The sequence below is a fragment of the Miniopterus natalensis genome, chromosome 1, assembly GCF_054644295.1.
Source record: "Miniopterus natalensis isolate mMinNat1 chromosome 1, mMinNat1.hap1, whole genome shotgun sequence".
In the NCBI taxonomy this organism is placed as follows: Eukaryota; Metazoa; Chordata; class Mammalia; order Chiroptera; family Miniopteridae; genus Miniopterus; species Miniopterus natalensis.
This window is the reverse complement of record NC_142081.1, coordinates 176,874,183-176,895,436: the sequence shown is the minus strand read 5'-3', so window position 1 is coordinate 176,895,436 and position 21,254 is coordinate 176,874,183. Positions and strand designations below refer to the sequence as shown.

The following is a 21,254-nucleotide window of genomic DNA, read 5'->3' as shown; positions in this document are numbered from 1 at the left end:
GAAATTGCATTTTCAGTGATAATTTATTTACTGTTAGGAAGATACTAGTTTGAGAATGGATTCATTTAATTGTGTTTTGTGTATGGGCAGATTCAGAATTTTATGCCCCAATATTGCTAATACTATTTATGAGCATTTCTATGCCGTTATGAAATGATTGCTCTACCTCTGCTTTTGTATTGTCTTTACATCAAACAGGAGAAGTCTGAGGTTGTTGAAGTAATGAAGGGAAGTGAGAAGGCAGCCTGTCAAACATGCTAAGGGTTTAATTGGAATTAGGGTTTATTACTGTGCTATAATACCATTTTGATGGGCTTTAAATTGAAAAAGACCATTTAAAGTTAAAAGGTTGCAAAAGGACATTATATTATCTTGTTTTGTTACAAGCCGGCCTGCATATATCTATGCACATCCTGCTCAAGGTGAACCAGGCTCTCCGCCCATAAACCAACGCTTTGAACCTGCACTTCACTGGCGACCGGTGATTTTGTTTCCTTCACGGAACTTTCCAAGCTAAATAACGCCTCCACGGACAAGTGTCTTGAGAAAGGAGAGTATTCTAAACAGCAAACTTTTCGCTGCAGCCTGAGCTAATCAGGACTAAGACAGGAGCTTTTGGAAGCGACTGGATTTATTCCTGAGCGTGACAGTGCTGAGCCTGGCCCCTGTCACGCAGGCTCATGATTTCTAGGTAGTGAGGGAAGTGGTTATTATGCTGTTCAGAATGCAGGAAACTCTAGAACAATGGAGGCAGTTATGAAAAAGACATTTTTTTGCTGATCACTATCATTCTTTGTCCAGGAAAGGAAATCTGGACACCACAATCAGTGTTTTTATTATCATAATATCAGAATTGCCAGTATTTTCAGTTATGAAAAATACAACTTTCAACATATCACAGACTCTTTATGTTATTTTACTGAAGTCTTATTTTGCATGGTGCATAATTCATCATAGGATTACAATATCATCTCAGAGTGATAAAATAAAGAAGCAAGAATATAACTAAAGAGGAAAACGGTTGTTCTTGTGGCCTCAGTTCCTTAGGAGTCAAATTATGTTGAATTTAAATAGGGGCTCCTGAGAAGACAGTGGAGGGAATGGCCCCATAAGACTGTACACAAAGCCATGGGATGAGCACAGATTTTCTATGCATTGAAAATATGATTTCCCATTTGTTAAAAATGTTCCTTAGAAAAGGACAAGCATTAAGATCACATCAGTTTCAAAAACACTGACTGAGAAGGAATGGTTGGGTAAGAGCCTCCAAAACTCCTCTCTGCCAGAAGAGCAATGAGAACACTGGGGGGAAAAACGGTCAAAATCAACTTTTTACAGACTCTGGAAATTAACCAAAGACTTGCATCAATTGGAGAATCTTTATTCAGGACTTTACTGAATCTCAGTAAATAAATAAATAAATAAATGTGTATGCGCATTCAAAGGTACCCTACTCCCAGGCCTCCTAGTCTTGTGGTGGCCTTGAAAACCAAAAACCCTCTGAGTCTAAACCAGCAGCTTAGCATCTTCTGGAGGCAATAAAACGTGGCTGGAGTTCCTCCAAAGCGCAATCCCCCAGTGTCCTAGAAAATCCGACTGGCAAGACTTGTTTTTATTTGACCCGACTCAGGCCTCTCCCAGTGTGAATGTTCCTTTCCTGAGGGAGTTGTTGAAAATAATCAGCGGTAATTGTTTATTATTGCAGCTACTAGAGACAATGATAACTGTTGCCATGAAGAACAAACTGACCAAAGCAATTAAAAGGATAAATTGGGGAATGAGATGTCCATGAGGGATCTGAACAAACAACATACTTCTGGGAAACTGCAAGGCCACGTGCGTGTGTAGGGCTGTGTGCAATCCCAGCTCTCGCCGCTGGCTGACCTTCAGGGTCTGCCCAGCAGTAGGTGAAGGCAAAATGGGGTAATAATCTGTGTGAGTGCTGAAGGGCAGCCCGGACATGCACACAAAGCCTCTTGGCAAGGACTAGGAAACTTACTGGTCCAAACACTTAGTACAAATATTTGCAAATCCTTTATCTGATAGGGCTCTAATATCCAGAATGTAATTAAACACTCTTACAACTTAACAATAAAAACAATTCAATTTAAAAATGAACAAAGGATTTGAATAAGTATTTTTCTGAAGATACAGAAATGGCCAATAAGCTTATAAACCAGGGTTCAACATCATTAATCGTTAAATATAAATCAAAACCACAATGAACTACCATTTCACAATTACTAGGTGACTATAATAAAAAAGATAGACAATAGGTACGGTTGACGATGTGGACATTGGGAGCCCTCATAGATTGCTTGTAGGATTATACATGTTGCAATCATTTTTCAAAAAGAATTTGGTAGTTCTCAAAAGGATAAACACAGTTAGCACAGGACTTAGTAATTGCACTAAAGATATATTCAGGAAAATTTAAAACATACGTTTACTCAAAAACTTGTAAGCAAATGTTTTTGGTTTTTTTTTTAAATATATTTTTATTGATTTCAGAGAGAGGAAAGGAGAGGGAGAGAGAGATAGAAACATCAATGATGAGAGAGTCATTGATCGGCTGCAGCCCACAACCTGGGCATGTGCCCTGACCGGGAATCGAACCCCGATCACCTGGATCCTAGGTGGACGCTCAACCGCTGAGCCACGCCCAGCCGGGCCATAAGCAAATGTTAATAGCAGCATTAGCTGTAATAGCAAAGAGCAGAAACAACCCAAATGTCCATCAGCTGATGAATGGATAAACAAAATGTCCTACATCCATACAATAGAATATTATTCAGCTTCAAAAGAAATGAAGTACTGGTTCATGATACAACATTCCAAACTTTGAAAACATCATGCTAAATGTAAAAAGGCCCATGCAATACGCCACATACTGTATGATTTTCAGACGGGCGAGTAAGCCAGGACAAGTGGAATAGGGAAACAGACAGCTCAGCAAACTGAGAGAGCAATTTACAGCGAGTACTGAAGGTGACCAGGGCGGAAAGCCCCCGGTGCCTACCCATGGGCAAAACTGGGAAAACAAGGGCCTCGCCCCCAGGGTGACCTCTCCTCCCCTAGAGTATCACACTGGTCCTAGGGTTTAGACAGCCTGACCTTTCTTTCCTGGAGATAGCATCTAGGCCTCAGTTGTATTTCAGCTCCAGGCCCAGACAAGCAACTCCAAGGCTGACCTCCAGACCAGATGCATTGACTACTGACGCCCCCTGCCCTGGCGCCAGCCCATCCAGCTGAGACCATGACCCTGAAAAGGCACACCTGGGAAGCTGATGAATATTCTATTGAGATCCTCCCCTGAGGTCTCCCCTAAGGTTTTTTTTGCCAGCAAGAGAGAGATAAATACCGTCAACACAAAGGACTTTAATGGGATTATTAATTTGCTTGGGAAGACAGTCTGGCAATTCCTTACAAAACTAAACATGCTCTCCCCATGTGATTCAGCAATCACATTCCTTGGTATTTACCCAAAGGAGCTGAACACTTATGTCCACACAAAAACCTGTACATGGATGTTTATAGCAGCTTTATTCCTAGTTGCGATAACTCGGAAGCAACCAAGTTGTCCTTCAATAGATGAATGAATAAGCTGCTCTGTACCGAGACAATGAAATATTATTCAACACTGAAAACAAACGAGTTATTCAGCCATGACAAGGCCTGGAGGAACGTTGAATGCATACTGTTAAGTGGAAAAAAGCCATTTTGAAAAGGCTATGTACTGTATGATTCTGACTATATAATATTCTGGAAAAGGTAAAACTATGGAGATAGTATAAAGATCAGTCTTTGCCAATAGTTGGGGGAAGCAGGTGTAAATAAGCAGGACCAGAGATGTTTAGGGCAGAGGATACGCTTTGTATAATACCATTATGATGGACTTGGCATTACACATTTGTCCAGATCCACAGACTGTACATCATCAAGAATAAACAATAATGTAATTTATGAACTTTGGGTGATAATGATGGTCAATGTGGGTTCATCAGTTGTAACAAATACACCATTCTGGTGGGGAATGTTGGTCATGAAGGAGGTCATGCATGTGTGGGGAGGGTGTATATAGGAAATCTCTGTACCTTCTCAATTTTGCTTTCAACCGAAAACTTCTCTTTAAAAAAGTGAGGAGCCTTAAAAAGATTATGTGATATAATTGCGTCGACCTACCTGAAACCTGGCACAGCAGAGCAGTTATTATCTAAATGTTTTCCGTCTTGCGAGGTTGCTTGGCTGCCCCTTTCCTGGTCCTTCGGCTACAGAGAGCAGGATTTTGTTGGGGCTTCTTTTGTCTGCGCCCGTTAGTGTTTATGGGTAACCAGCTTCTTCAGCTCCAAGACTGGAACAGGTGAGGCAAAAGAAAACCCCAGAAACTCACCATAGTGTAGTCCTTTGGGTCCCAATGTTCCTGGCCTTCCTTCTCTCAGCCTTTAAGAACCTCTTAAGTGTGTTTATATATAATGTCTAAGGATTTGAGTTACACTTAGTGGAAAAGTAAGGACATCTACTCCATCTTTCTAAAATTGAAAATCCCACAGTTAACGTCTATTTCCTTTGTCCATCTTAGTTACTACTCCGTATGCTTCCTCTAGAACTAACAACAGTAACACATCAGATTATAGACTGTCAACTGTGTATCAGACAACAGGTATGCCATGTGAGCTCCACAATATATTTATTCCCATATATACTCAACTTCAGTGCCTGCTTCCAGCTCTTTTGACTTTTGGTGACTGTCCATATTTTATCTCCTGATCCTCTGGAAAAGGAATTTTATGAACCAGTTCTACCACAACCGATCTTTATATTTTGGAGTCTTCTTAAGGGGTAATAAGAAAGAGTCCCCATTCTGTCTCCTTTGATCCCCTTGTAATTCCCGTTGGGGCAACCAGTGCCTAGCCTTTGGTGAAAGTATAGTGGCTTGAGGAAAATCAGACCACATAAGCTTCTTCCCAAGTGCAACAGCTCGTAATTTGCATTTCTTGAATATGTTGTTAATCTTTGAGTCAAATGCTAGGTTTATGGTAAGTGCTCAATAGGTCATTATCGAAATGGTCCTAATTTACTGAGGACTGTAAGGATAAATATTCTTACTGGCATCACTTCTCTTATGATGTAGTGATGAGAAAAATCTGAAATATTCCTAATTGACCAAATTCTTGTGACTGATTCTATTTGAACTTTTGTGTTGGGGAAAAACAGAGCAGGGTATGAGATATTTTTCAGAGCCATTCACTACCCTTCACTGCTGGGCTTTGTATCAAAAGGGGATCACCTCTACAAGTTACATTTCCTAGGCTTGTTTGCCAACAGGCTTTCACTGATACTGGGAAAATGGAAAGCATTGGTGGGAAATTGGAACGTGAGAAGCTAAGATAATTTTCCCCCTCTCTCTTTAATTTTGGGGCATCTTTGAGAGTGACTGTGACTCCTTAGGGGCTATAGTTCTTACTGGAGAGCCTATCTCTCTCTCCTCCAAATTCCCCACCTGATAATCCTGGTTCCTGGATTCTGCTAAGACTACCACCTCTCCTTTTCTCTACATTTCCAGAAATGGTGGTGATGCTTTACTTCAATCACCTGGAGAAAATGTAAATTTTCTCTATGATATTATTATCCCCGTATCCCTAAAATCACACAGGTCATAAAGGGTAGGGATGGTATTTGAACTGTGGCAACTGAACCACCAAGCTCTATCCATTTAACCAGTGTGTTGCTGCTACATCAATCCGTGGTGGGGCTGCCAACCTTCCCAAAATGAAATGCAGATATTGAGAGTAGCTCTTTCCTTAAAGCTTGACTGGTAATTCAAAGTAAGTCATATATTTGGGTGTGTTTTTTTTTTTAAATATTCCATTGTTGATGGTATTTTACATATTAGTAGAGTGAGAAATCTAAAAATACATCCAAAAATGAATATACATTTTAAAATTTTGAGTTAATAATGCTTATCTCCCTCTATTATCCACAGGGCTTCTCAGCTTCTAGTCCAACTAACCACAGAGGAGGCTGAGCTCTAGAATTCTTGAAGATATTTTTACCCTTTCTCGGCCTATTTTTTTAAATGAAATTTCATGATATTATGCATTTCTTTCGGTGGAGATGGTAAGGCAAAAATTGTGTGGCTTATGATAAGAAAACATGTTTCTACATGTGCAACCAGGAAGAAATTTTTTATCATTCAGGCTGACCTTTAAGCTTGCTGTTGACATTTTTGTCTCTTAATTTGTAAGAAGTGACTTCCCAATTGTTTCTGGACAGGCTTTCAATCTGATTGTCAGCTAAAATAAAATTTTAGTGCATTCTCAGATGAAGTATTTTTCTCTTGTGGGCTAAGGGTTTATTAATCAATACCAAGGCTATCAGGACACGACTCTAGCTCCATTTTGAATTGTACTAAACCTCTAACTTTTCAACATTAACTTTGAGCAGATGATTCTCTAGCTTGGGATTTTAAAGAAAAACTGAAGACAATGTAAACATTGAATATTTTTTAAAGAAGAGTCAATAGAAGTCAAGGAATTCTAATATATTTTCCTTTTTTAATAAATACATAAAGCTCTTTATCATTTCCCTCCATTATTTTGATTAATATGATAGTAGGATCTTTCAGAGCATCATTATACCAATTTTCACAGCCTGATGTAAGGACTTGTTTCACAGAAATAATCATGACTAGCATTAATAGATGAATGTCAGTGCCATAACACAATAGTATAAAGCATATTTACACCATCTTAACATACAGAACACCATACACATACACAAAAAAATCACAGGTCTAGAACAAACAAAACTCAGTCTCCTACACAGCTTACATTTATAGGCTTTGCCTGAAACACTATTTTCTTTACATTTTTGTAATATGTTTTCTTTCCAAGCAACAAACAGATCTTCCCCACATCTTGTGATTTATTTGTAATATTGTGCTCATGCAAAAATAATACTTGTTTTATTGCATTAACATTTAAACAGTTTTGGATTCGGGTCCCAAAACCATCATCTAACATTTTACTTGATGTTGCTTCGTCCATATTATCATTTTAGTTGTAGTGATAGGATGATTTATTTTTAGCGAGTTACAAAATAAGACACGTATCCAGTTGACCACAGTTCAAAAATCAAGATTCTAAGCTTCCTGGTCATGCACATTTTACTTTCATTCTTGAAAAATGGTTTGAATCAGACACACCATTTTGATTCAACATTTATTGGTTTTCTTTTTTTAAATATTTCCAAAAACAACAGCAAAAAAAAAAAAAAAAAGAATGAAAGAAAATACTGTCCCACATCCACTGTTCACAAAACAGAAGAGCAGCAAGAATCACACTGACCATTGTCAAGACACAGCCAGGTAGTGACACTGTAGTAAACATTGGATGTCATCGAAATACTGCAGGAAGGCGAGAATTACTATAACCCATACTTCTGTAGCAGTTCAGATTGCCACTGGCGTTTGCGCTCGGGAAAATAATCTGGAATGTGGATTTTTTTAAAATCCTGAATACACTTCTTCATTTCTTCTTCTACACTGAGCTTCTCACAGACTTTCTTTTTGGAAAGATTCGTTTCCCGGGACTTGCTGATGAGTGTCTGAAAGAGTTCACTGTTTCTGCGTTTGTCGGGGGGGGGCATCCATTGCACGGGCGCCTTTTTGGAAGGGCGATCCAGTGTTAGGGTGTTGGGCTGGGGAGCCGTGGCCTGCTGGGCGTTAGGTGGGTTGTCCTGGGGGGTGCTCGCCTCTGAATGGCTGTCACAGCTGGAAGTGGAGAGCTCGTTACAGGACGTCCCGCTCTCACTTCCTTTGTCTGTGACTTTCTCATGTTTCTTGTCTTCATGTTCTTGTTTGGGTGACACCACTTTCTGAGGTGGCCCTAAAAAGGAGAGAAAAGAGTAGAACAATTGAATAAGAAGTGGGAAGGGATTGGGGTCAAAGCATCAATGATCTAATGCTTTAATTGAACTTTATAACTAAATGAAATTTATAATTTTTTGTTTTGTTTTAAACCAGGAACATTTATATTAAGAAAAATGCTGTTTGTTGAGGGATTAAATACAATACCTAGTGCCGTTAGTCTACATTAAAATACACAGCATGCTGGTTAATTATTTATAACGCAAAGTTTGGGAGGCTTGCCTAATGAGCCTTTCTGCCATAATGGGCCATCAATAACTTTATGTTTAAAAGATTTTTGTTAGTTACTATTTCCTAAAATCTGCAAACGATAGCATATGTAAATATTTTGCCAATTCCGTAACTGTTTCATTAGACCCTTAGTTTTTTCTGTTCTAGTTACTGACATTAGGTTTTCATTCTGTATATATTTTGCCATGTAAGCAGAAAGCACCATTGCTCAGTTTTACACAGTAGCAGTGTTCTCCAGGCCCAGAGGTGCCGTAGCATCACTTATGCTTCCAAGGGGGTGGATGGTTTAAATCTTATCCTCAGTCTTTTAATCTTATTTCCTCTGTATTTCCTCGGGGAGAATTAAGCAAGTGCTGTAAGATATATATGTGCCTAATATTATAGTGAAAAAAATATAGCTGAAATATAGTGTTCTCTTAAAATATAAGGCTTACCATTTGAAGTAAATTACCTAGGAGGACAATTTTCAGAAAGTGAGAGGTTGCCCAGATAATTAATTCAAACACACAAACAGTTTATTTCAAGAGAGAGCATATTTTATTCCCCTCGACTCTGCTGTGAGATTAGGACATCTATTTAACATTTATTGAACACTACCACATACCCAGAACTATAATAAAACCTTGATTAACTGAAGCCTAACCATTCAGAAATATTAAGTTACCCAAATCTCATTTTTTTTCTTTGGTCAACTTTTATGAGCAAGTTATATAAATCAGGATGGGGGAAAACGCATCAGTATTTTTAAGCAATTGCCCAGGGATTCTACTGTGCAGCCAGAGTTGATCAAAAAAATTGGGTCTAATTCATAGGGTCTCAACCTGAACCACATACGGAATTATTTTGAATGTTTAGATTATTGATGCTTTGGTCTCAATCCAAGGCATCCTGCTTTAATGAGATGCCACCTGGCCATTGGGTCATTTAATAGATCCAGGTGACTTCAATGTGCAGCCAAAATTATGAGCCTTTCCTCAGCCTATTATTTATGCAATGAGTTCATAACCAATATGTATAGTTTATATCACTCAGAAGGGTAGGAAAACCAACCAACAAAAATACTTTTCACAAAAAGCACCTACTATGTGCGACTTACTATTTAGGTGCTAACATCAATTTTCCTACTTAAAATCAGAAGAAACAAAAGTTGATAGGAAAAATTCAGTTGGGTTGGATTAAAGGTTTAAAAAGCTTTGGAACTTTTTGGAATGATGGAAATATCCTGTATGTTGACTATCGTGTTAGTTACAGGATTGTATACATTTGTGAAAACTGACAAAATTACATAGCTAAAATGGGTGAGTTTTTCTGTATGTAAACTATACCCCAATTAAACCAACCAAAACCAAACAGCCCCACCTTATTAAAGAATATGTACCTATTTGAGGGAAGGCCTAACCATTATTTCATACCTGCTCTGTCTGCAATATAGTAAACGGAAAACAGGTCTTGATACGTATGAATGCTTAGTACTAACATGCACTAGTACATTCCAGAAGTATTTGCAACAATGGATTGAAGAAAACAAAAGCAGCAGCTGTTTTTCTGTCTCGGCCAGGCCAGTCATTTACTGAAGGAGAATGGGGGTGAGCCTGAGGGGTGGGGGGAAGTCAGCACTATTGCTGCTGACTTTCCTGAGGCATTCTGAATCCCCCTTTGTCCCTTTTGGTGGGTGGGCACAAACTATGTCCTTAGGGCCGCTTGCTTTCTGGCTTTCAGTTGGATTCAATCAATGACAAAGACTGGCAAGACTATGCCTCCTCGCCTCCCCCAGGATTTCTGTGATCTGGTTGCCTCCCTGGACCACAGGCACAGCCCTGGTGGGCGACTCTCGAAGCCACCTCCTCGCCTTTCCCTCCCCTCTGCCTCCCTCCCTCCCAGATGCCATTAAACCGAGGCTCAGGCCTTGGGGCCCACAGGGGTTAACCACATCACCGCAGCTGGCGCGAGCGTGCTGGCCGCACTGACGTACACTGTCAGGATCCAACTGTCTTCAAATCGCCCAGTTCAATATGCTTTTCCTTTCTTCCCGAGCCCTCACTGGTCCCCAACCATCCTCTCCGATGACTAGGGGTATGCTACTTGTAGGATCAGTTAGTCTTAAAAGATACCATTTTATTGATTTCTGAGAGAGGAAGGGAGAGGGAGAGAGAGAGAAACATCAGCGATGAGAGAGCCATTGATCGGCTGCCTCCTGCCCGCCCCCTGCTGGGGATCGAGCCCGCAACCCGGGCCTGTGCCCTGACCGGGAGCTGAACCGCGGCCTCCTGGCTCACGGGTGGACGCTCAACCACTGCTCCAGCTGGGCTAGGATCCGTTTTTAGTGATACCAGATTTTAGTGGCAATAATATTGAAAAAGGTCCTGACCTGGAATCAAATTCTAGCTTCCTAGCAAATAACCTTACGGCCTTGAGAGAGATACTTAACCCCTCTCAGTTTCAATCCCGTTATCTGCAAAATGGGTAGTTGGACTTTCCTCGCTGGGTTATTTTGCGATTAAATGAAATACCATACAAAGGATCTAGCAAAGCAGTTCAGAACAATCAGAGTAGATCACTGTCACTGTTTTAAATGTGCAGATGTTCAGGCCCATCTCTAGGGACTTTGTGTCTGCCACAGGGCTCGTATGACACGGGTTATAAACAAGTGTTTTTTACCCTTTCTGCCAACTCTCTGCATTGCTTTAACCAGAAATCCCTAAAGAAAAATCTACAACTTTCATTCCCAATAACGACTAAGAGATTAAACTGCAAATACCTGAGAAAACCAATTTACATTGAAGGATAAATGAGTAATGAGAAATCATTTTATGTTAATAGGCATGGGGGTAGAATGTTAAATAGAGATGTCCAGGCAGAAAAATAACATTGGAGTGGAAGACAGCACAGAAACAGGACGCAGTTGACCCTTGAGTAATGTGGGGGTTTGGGGCACCCCACACACAGTCAAAAATCCATGTACAACTTTTGACCCTCCAAACTTAACTGCTAATAGCTACTGTTTACCAGAAGTCTTACTGATAACACCATTGGTTAACACATATTTTGTATGTTATATGTATTACATACTGTATTCTTACCATACGAAGTAAGCTATAGGAAAGAAAATGTTATTAAGAAAATCATAAGGAAAGGCAAATATATTTTCAGTATTTTTTCTACTTATTGAAAAAAATATGTGTGTAAGTGGACCTGTGCAGCTCAAACCTTTCAGGGCTCAACTGTACCAGGCGACACAAAAACAAACCCTTCATTTTGTTTGTATTTACTGTGAGGAAAGGCTTAATGACATCCTCTAGGGAGAATACAGAGTTATAAATCCCATGCTTTAGCTAAATAAATTATATACAGTTATTATGCCTAATGGCATTGCAATTTATTCCTGGAAATAAGCCTCTGCACCCAACACACACACACACACACACACTGCAGAAATTCCCCAAGACAATAGAATGCAACACATGTGCGATGGAAATAAATTGTGCTTCTAGTGTAAGATCAAGAAAGATTTCTTTGAGAAGACATTCATCTGTTCAGCCAACAGAACCGTATTGTGCACCACTATGTGCCATGCTCTGAGCTAGGATCTGGAAGAGGCACACAGCAGATGCTCTGGTGACACTCATAGGCTATTTTATGATGCTTTATAACATTAAGTGTTTCAAATGCATGGGCAAATATGAATATCTTCCACTGTAGACTTTAAATGCTATGAAAAAACAGAGGTGGGAACCTGAAATTACTATGATCTAAACAGCTTCTTCTGTTTTCTTAAAAAGAATTTAGAATAGGTACAGATATTAACAAGAATTAACAAATATATGATTTATTTTCACTCCTATTTCATAAGCTATTTTAGGCAAGGTGGACTCCCAATCAGGAAAGCAAACAGGTTCAGATGTCTCTACTATGACTTAAGGAAAATGCTTAACTTCGTTTTATCCACACTTTCAATGTGTAGAATACTACGATAGTTTTCTGTATAAACCAGTAGGTGTAACAAGTAATCTCCTTTTATGTCAAAATTTTTGAGAATGTATAACAAATTATGTATTATTATTGCTATTTGGTTAAAAACACTTTAAATCATTACTGGTAACTTAATGGATTCAAATTGGGACTAAGATACAATAATAAAATTATTTATGTGCTTTTATGACAAAATTTAAAACAAATAAATGAATTCAAAGGAAATAATGATTTCTCTAGTTGCTTAGTTTTCTTGTGGATGCCTGCTAATTGTAGGCTTCCAGGGATAATTTAAAACTTTAAATTTATATCATTCCATTCATGATCCAAAGCCACTTGGAATCCTTATGCACAACATAAATCATTATTTTAATAACACTAATTCTTGCATATACAAGGAAGCTTGATTTCCAGAAACTTCTGTGTCTCTTCAGCTAGTAATAGAATCAAATGTATACCTAAATGATCTTCTTAAAATCAATTTGCCCTCTGAGTCAGAGCACCAAGCAGACTTAGTATAAGAAAAAAAAAAGTGATTTGGTGGTTTTATCAGCCGGGTTTTCCTCCACCACATAAAGAAAATCATCACTAAATGTTAAACAAAAAAAATCAGCGAATGAGCAAATCTCATACCTATTTAAGATTTAAATTGTAAAAGGAGTTAATTATTTATAAGTACACCTAGAAACTTTCAAAAAAGCATTTGCATAATTAAGTCTTCTACTTTTCACTTGGCTGTTTGCCATGATATAGACTAAAATTTTCATGCAAGAGCTGATAGTCTTTTTTTAAGGGAGAATTATAGCCTTACCTGGGAGACCTGCAAGCCAGCTGCCTAGGTCCTGCTGCTCCACAATTAATTTTTAAAGCACAGTCAGTACAAGCAAGCATGCACACACACGTAATACTCATTTATTATGTTCATATTTTTCCTCGGTGAGGAAAGAGCCTTGGAAGATCTGGGTGTGAGCTTGGCTCAGACACTTACCAAGTACTTTCATGCTGGTCATGTAACCTCTCTAATATTTGGCCCTTGTTGGTTAACATTTTGGGACTGGCCTCTAAGTTCATTAATGTGACAAAGTTCTTTAGTTCTAAATTATATAACACATAGGAAGGGATTTTCCAGGCAGTAAAATTCTAATCAGATAGTAAATATAAAACATTAAAGAGTTACCATTAAAGAAATTACCTCTTAGAATGGAGAAACAAATTCGATTTCTACTAAAGTACGTCACAGAATTACAGGTTCAAGGATAACTTTTTAAAGTTCATTGACAGGAAGAATAGTCCTAGGAGACATCATGGACTCACATTGGTTGCATTAAATCTGTTCCTGTGAGCAAGGACTGCGGTAGGAACGATGCTGGAAGCAAGACAGAGCGACCGGCTGGGCTCAGATCCTAGGCCAGCAGCTCCCTGGGGGTGATTTTTTGGGCAAATTACTTATGTTCTTTGGGCCTCGATTTCCTTAAGTGTAAACTTCATAGATGTGGCAAAGATTACATGAGCCAACACATATAAAGTCCTTAGGAAGTGCCTTGCATGTGAAAATGCTCAAAATGTTAATTGTTACTATTCAGCATAAAGATCCAGTGCTATTTGGCCACCGTGTGGCACGTTTATCTGAATATTGAGAGGACTGAACGAGCAATACAAATACTTCCGGCTTAATTCTGGTTCCCTACTTGGTGCTTATGAACATACAAATTGCAGGCTGAAAATACCTATTTTCAGCCTCAGTTTTTTATCTATTAAAAATAAAATAAGAATAGTAATACTGTCACACGGCTATAATAAGAAAGGAGGTAATGTCAAAGCAATTTTGCTATCAAAGCAATTTTGTTGTAAAGTTCTCTATAATAGATTTGAGAGGATAGTAAGCATTACATTTTCATGTACTAAAGGGAACTTATTTGAGAAAATAAAACACAAAAGCTCTTTTTAAGTTATTAAAACATGTGAATTAAAAGCCATAGTAAAACATTACATTAAACAACATAAAGCAAATCAAAAGACAATGGACTAAAATTTGTAAAATTGGGTAAAACAGAGCTTTCGAAGAATTCCACTGGGTTATATTACATTGACATAAAAAGGAGGGAATAATAGATTTCCTGTGTCTTTTAAGTGGATAGTGTAGAACAGAAATTAATTGTTAATATTTTCATCTTTAAAGAAAGACATGTGGCTCTAGGTAGCTGTGGGTGTGGCAGCTTCAGCATTGTATTTCCATGTTGTTTTTTGGCTATACAGGCATTTCCAAGTAAAGTCTATGTGAACAACTGCACATTTGAGAAAACCTTGTATTTTAATTTTTTACCTGCCTAGTGATGATAAAAAAGACCAGACATGTAAAATATTTCTGCAACAGGCACAATTCTTAGAAGGGAAATTACCTTTAAGAAAACTAAACTCCGTAGTGTGTGAATGTTTTTGTGGCACTTGAACAGGATGAATCAATCTGTCTTAAACAGTAGCACTACATGCCTTTGAGTTTTAAGCGCTTGAGTCAAAAGGGAAAAAACTCCATTTTTGTTAGATAAATATTTGCTGAGCACCTAGTATATACCAGGCCTAGTGTTGGTTACGAGAGCAAGGACACACACACACACACACACACACACACACACACACACTCTTCCTCATGTCCAGTAGTGCAGGCTTAGGGTGATAAGCACAGGAATGCAGCTGTAACTGAGATCTGAATAGGACATGAAGAAGGGAACAGGAGGAAATTATGTTTGGAGTGAGCTGAGAACTAAAATCATTTTTAATTTATCAGTTAAATTTTCATAGTAAATTGTAATTTAAAAGTCATACAGAAAGTGCATTCATCTTAGAATAAAAAGGCTATTGACTAAATAAAAATTAATTTTTATATAGTCTCTACTACTATTACATAACCACTTGTATGAATGAAGGGAAATGACAGAGAAAGGAAAGGTAAAGAAATGTAACTTTAAAAAAGAGAAATGGTGGTATTCCTTTTTTCACTTTGACATGATGGGTCACTAACACACTCTTCTGATTTTCCTTGAACTTGTGCACTTTTTATTGCACTTATTTATTTACATGTGCCTCCCAGCCCTAAACTGTAAGTGCCTTGAAGGCAGAAACTACGTTTTTCTAGCCTATTATGAAGCTTAGATCATCGTAATTGCTTAACCAAAATAATGGAATGATCGCCACTCCTGTGCATCCTGTAGTATCTACGACTATCATTCACTTGGTACTTAGTATTCACTACCTGTTGTTACTAAGTTTCAGCTAAATGAGCACCGAGCAGTAAGACTGTTCCCCTCATGCCCACGCAGAAGTCCATCCCAAAGTCACACATCTGGTGTCCTCTCTTCCTCAAAAAGGTTATCATTTCAATGAGGGCAGAGACTGGGTCTTGTGTTTCCTTGATCACAAAGTTCAGGATGCTGATTTGTTGTTGCACTGAGTGAAAGACACTAACAAAGGGAATGAGCAAATGTAGCATTAGTAAAAAATGCGAGAGAATATACATTTAATGGAACATATAATGGGGGAGGCTTTCAAAAGTAATCTTATCACCTTCCTCCCATTCTAAACATCTGTGTCTTCCTGTTAGTTATTTCTGTAGAGGACACCCAAGGTCACCTTTGGCTACCCAATGGATTCATCTTTTATTTCCAATTACTTTCCAGGTCTTGTTAATTCTAACCTTGCAGTGGCTCTTGAATCTAGCCCTTCACTTCTGTTCCCAGGTTCACAAGTTATAAGAAATTTCTCATTATTTCTTGCTGTGTCTCTTAAACAGTTTCTGACTCCAATTTAGTCTCACTTCAAAATATTCTCCACACCACTGCCAAATAAACATCCCTGCAGTCTAATTCCTCCAAGTCTCTCCCTTGTACAAAACCCTTCTAAAGAGTTCCTCTGCACACAAAAGGAAATTTGAAGGCCACATTTGGCATTGAGGACGGTCCTCAGGCTTTTATCACCACAGTCCATCTTGCAGCATTCCCCACAGAGCAGCCAAAATGCACTTGTTGTTTCTGGTGAATGCCTTGCTCTACCTCTGCTTGTTTCCCTCCATCTGGATTGTATTTCTTCCTGCCTCCATGCCCTTCGAAGCCTGCTCTGCATGGCGCTTGCAATATAAACTCTTTCATTCCTACATTGGATGTGATTTCTTGTGAGTTCTCATGCTCTTAATGACCCATAGCAGTTTGTCTGAGTCTATCTCAAAGTATCAAGCTTATTTTGTCTAATAATAGTTATTTCTGTACTAAATTTAACTTACATCCCTGTGTTTTGCTCCATAAAACAAACACACAAACACGCATACAGATTACACGAGTCACCATGGAACAGAGGGGATTTTTAATCTTTGTATTTCCTGGAGTACCTCCTCCCAGACGAGGCTCATAACAATTCTGTAACTGTGACTGCGTTAAATGAAATTAGCGTTATATACTAAAGACTGTCTAAGCACATAGGCAATTGTTTTAGGCCCAAAGAAATTCTTTTGTGGTTTGTTTTGTTTGAGCCAAAAAAGATAAACCCAAGTATAACTAAGCTTACAGGGTATAATGAAAGCAAACAAAGAAACGAACAAAAAACAAAACAAAACAAGAAAGTGAGAGAGAAGATGAGCCTTCTGCAGTGATCTATAAGCACCTCACAGTCAATCTAGTTAGTGACAATATTATTTCGGGAAGGTCCTAATATTATCCCTTTGAGGTTATTAAAATGAAGTAAAAAAATATGTGGGAACCATAAATAATGATGAAAACAATTTTATTTCATCTGCTGAAGAATTTCACATCACTTGCACGACTATCTGATTACTTTACGTGATTAAGTGACTACCTGATACTTGTGCCTAAATATTTCTAGTAGAAAAAGTATCAGGTGTTCACTTGTCTTTTCAGAAGCCTTAGCACATGCAAAATGGTTACAGACTCCTTGCAAGTGGTCAACATTTAAACCTGATCTGCACATTTCACTCATGGGAGCCAGGATTCTGTGGTGCATTCACCCTTTTTTTGGTGTGTTTAAAAACAAAACAAACAAACAGACAAAAAACCCCACAAAACTCCATACAGATGCTCAGGCCCCTTTTAAACCCTGGAATGAAGATGTGCTCATTCCCAAGTTTCCACTCCCAAATCTACCACTGATTATTATTGATATTGTCAGAGGTTTTGTGTGTGTGTGTGTGTTTGTTTTGCCACAGACTTTCTAATGACCACCCTTTTCACAGGCACATATTATATGAAAGGGATAATTTTTCTGTTTTTCAAATTTGTGAACATAAACCTACTCGTACCTGTTGCACATCCATAAACTGTGAATCAGAAAACCTACATGGTGCTCGGCAAAGATTAATGAGAATTTGTATCTACAACATGAGTGATGGCTCTGGGAGGGGGAAAAAAAAGCGTTCTGTAAATACAAATTAGGGGTGCACTTATGATGTGCTGTGTAGAACAAATTTATGTGAACATAAAACCATGCTGGTTGTAAATTATTGTTGCCTATTACAAAATATTAAGCAGCTGTCTTAGGCCTGAGAAAAAGGCTTGTTGACAACAGGGATGCAGAGATGGTAAGGAGGCAAAAGACACACACAGACACACACAAAACAGGCTAATACTCTGGGGTTCAAGGAGCAGCAGCAATTGCAGGCAGAAAGTCATAGTTGAGGGGACTATTATTTGTCAGATCTCTTCAGCTCTTGAGTGCCTGCCTACCAATAAATGTTTTCAAGTGCTCCCAACAAGGTCAGCAAGATGCCACTTTTTATAGCTGTCAGACTACTTAACGTGAGTGCCACCTCTTTTCACTTTGAGATTTACAAAAGTGGGCCCATTATGGAGGCAGCTCGGGGCACAGTCACTACAGTGAGTACCAAATAGAAACCTATGCTCACAGCAGAGTATAATCTCATGCTGAGTGACCATTTGAACACATGTTCAGCCTTTGCAAACAGCAAAACTGTGCTTGAAGTGAAGTTCTGACACCTACTAACGATGCCAAAGGCGTTCGTTAGACTCCTTTTCCTATTCTGCTTAAGAGGGAATGAAAACGTGGACCCTCCCTCCTAGAGTTGCTTTAAGTAAAGTTATGTAATGAGGAGGAGTCTTGCAGTAGTGGCCTCAGAAAATATATCAGGTCATGATCCCTGAAAACTATAATGTCGCCTTCTATGACAAAGTATTTGCAGGTAATTAGGGATTTTTAGATCTTGAAATTATTCTGGATTTACTGGTTGGACCCCAATCAACCAAAAGTATCCTCGTAAGAGGAAGTTGGAGGGAGATTTGATACACAGAGAGGAAGAAGAAGCAATGTGACCACAGAGTCCCCTGGAGTGACGCAGCTACAAATCAAGGAATGTCGGCAACCACCGAAGCTGAACAGGCAAGTGACAGAGTTTCTCCTAGAGCCTCTGGATGCAGTGTGGTCCTGTTGACACAATGATTTCAGCCAGCAAAAGTGACTTAGGACTTTGGGCCTCCAGAACTGGAAGCAAATACATCTCTGTTGTTTTAGCACCATTTGTTACAGCAGCCACTGGAAACTAATACAAGTTTATTTAGTCTAATGTCTGCTCCTTGGTAGATGTTGGGTTATGCCATCTTAAATAAGTGAACACAATATTATTCTTAATAACTAGACATAGTTATTAAGAATGCACTTCTCTAGAACATGCACTTCTCTCTAGTTCTACAAAGACACACTCACACACACACACACACAATTTATATATATGTAATCATAGAACTGTCTTTTATCTATAACTGATTCCACCCACATGTCTAGCACCTGGTCATTCCTTGAAGTTCCAAGCCTCATGATTTTACTGCTTTCTGGACATTTTCTAAACTTCAAATACCATATTCCAAAAAATTACTGCCTATTCTTTTCCCTATAAAACAGTTCCTCCTTTCATGTTTTCTATTTATAAAAGCACCACAATTATTAATCAACAGATTTGAAATCTTAGAGTCATTTTCACTGTTCCTATTCCTACCTCTCTATTGCTCCCCTCCTCATATGAACAGCTACCCAATCTTAAGTGTTCTTTGACAGTGTCTCAGTCATTTCCCTCATCATAAGTTTTCACCCTCATGGTTATGATCTTCAGTAACTCTTACTGAATCCATTGCAATGGCTTTCTAACCTCCAACTGGCTCTGTTGCAATGGCCTTCTAGAGATCTTTTTATCTCTAATCACTATCTCCTACTATCTATACTAAGAGCCCAGTTACATATCATGAAACATGGCTCTTATTATAGTACCTGTTCTCAGAAAATGTTAATGGCTTTCAGAAACTTATTCAAATCTCTTAGCCCCATAAACAAAGCTTTCCATGGCATAGTCCCATTTTAAACTCTTAAGACTCATTTTCTATTCCTTCCACCCTCCATTCAAGCCAAATTGGAGATACATTATCCTAAATGCCACATGAATTCTTGTCTTCAGTTCTCCACCTATGCAAATGATAGGTTGATTCCCATTTTGTACCATACTTATGGTATACATGGAGTAAATTCTTTATTGGCTGGTATGTGTGTGAGAATATACCTGATGCCACTATCTATCTTATGTAACAAACCCCAAGCCCTAGGCTACAGGAGTGACTTTATAGCCTAAACTGGTCCAATCATAAAACCTTTCCAACCCAGCCCCATAGCCTGGGGCAAGAATGAGGGTTGGGATGCAAGTAATCTGGGTAGTTCAATAACAGAAACCCCCCAGGATACTTTGAACTGTTGATGGGGGAAAAAAGAGAAAGACTTTACATGCCTGGCCAAAAAGCTCTCAGATGTGGCTGCAGGCGACTAAGTCTCCTAGCCCCAACTCCAGTAGAAGAGAGTGAGAGCTGAAAGGGAGTTCTCACATGTTTGGGGTCTGTCTCAGTAGGCCCTCTGGCCAGCTTCACCTGTTAGGCAGGTATTTAGAACAAATAAAATATTAATTTCATCAGAAAAATTCTTTTCACAAACATGTTTAGATATTTTATTAGGTGCAAATGACATTGAAATATAACAGAAACCTTTCTTCCTGAAGCAAGCTGAATGACGTGTTAGTTGTATTTGTCATGGGAGAGCTCTAACACTTAGTGCTTAATGCATAAACTTACATTTTTATGCACATTTTAAGTTAATGGTCAGAAAAGCTGGGAAAAGTTAGAGTGAGTCAGGCACAAAAAATATAATCTGTGTATTTGCAAGCAAATCATTATAATAAAAATATATAATTTAAGAAATCCTGGGGATTGACTTTTATTCTACTTACAGGGACATGTGCCCCTGTTCTTGCCTTAGAACCTGTGACCAGGGTGGGGAAGGCACTATTATAGCCCTAGAATAAGAACACACACGCACACACACACACACACATACACACATTATATACTTTATTATGTAAGTGGTTAAATACAGAAATCAAGATTTTTTTAGTAAAATAAGTGTTTCACACCATCCCAGGGCAACGTGTCGACTTTGTGTCATCTTTTTCTGTGTAGCCACTAGTTACTTACAGGAGATGAGTTTAGAGACACAAATGTAGTCATGCAACCAAGACAGTTTTACTTAGCTCATATTTTTACCAAGTGAGTACCAGGTTGTAATAAGGAACATTTATTGAACACTTACTATGGGCCAGGAACCATGCTAAGTGCAATATGCGTAGCAGCACATTTAGCTCTCACAATAACTTTACAAAGTCTAGTGCCTACGATGCCTATGTGACACATGAGGAAACCGAGGCTTAGAAAGGTGATGTAACTTGACAGGTCACATCTGGAAGAGACAGATTCAAAGGTAGGTCTGTCAGACTTCAGAGTTTATGTGAGTTAAGCTCTGAGAGACACTGCCTCAAAAACCCTGATCATGGTGTTTAAGCCGCCTTCTCTGAAATGCTGAACCAGAGCTAAGATTAATCATGAATTTTAATCCCTGATAAAATTAAACCGAGATGCATATCTGTAAAAATTTGGGGATAAAAGTGCTCAACTGTACCTCAGTGTTAGAATTGCTTTAGAACATTTGCAATAGAGGATTATTTTATACCATCTCTGGCTACTTTTACAAAAATAAATCGAAAAGGTTAAACATATGAAAATGTGGACTGTGCTTTCTAACT

General features: G+C 38.6%; 1 protein-coding gene across 1 annotated transcript in view; it reads right to left on the bottom strand.

Annotated features, from left to right (window-relative positions):
- Positions 1 to 6,534: 6,534 nt before the first annotated feature.
- The window catches only part of KCTD8 (potassium channel tetramerization domain containing 8), a 171,270-nt gene continuing 156,550 nt past the window's right edge, over positions 6,535 to 21,254 (bottom strand). The window contains exon 2 of the mRNA XM_087816860.1: positions 6,535 to 7,886. Within this exon, the coding sequence (XP_087672986.1) occupies positions 7,426 to 7,886 (461 nt within the window). The 3' untranslated portion in view covers positions 6,535 to 7,425. The remainder of the gene's footprint in view (positions 7,887 to 21,254) is intronic.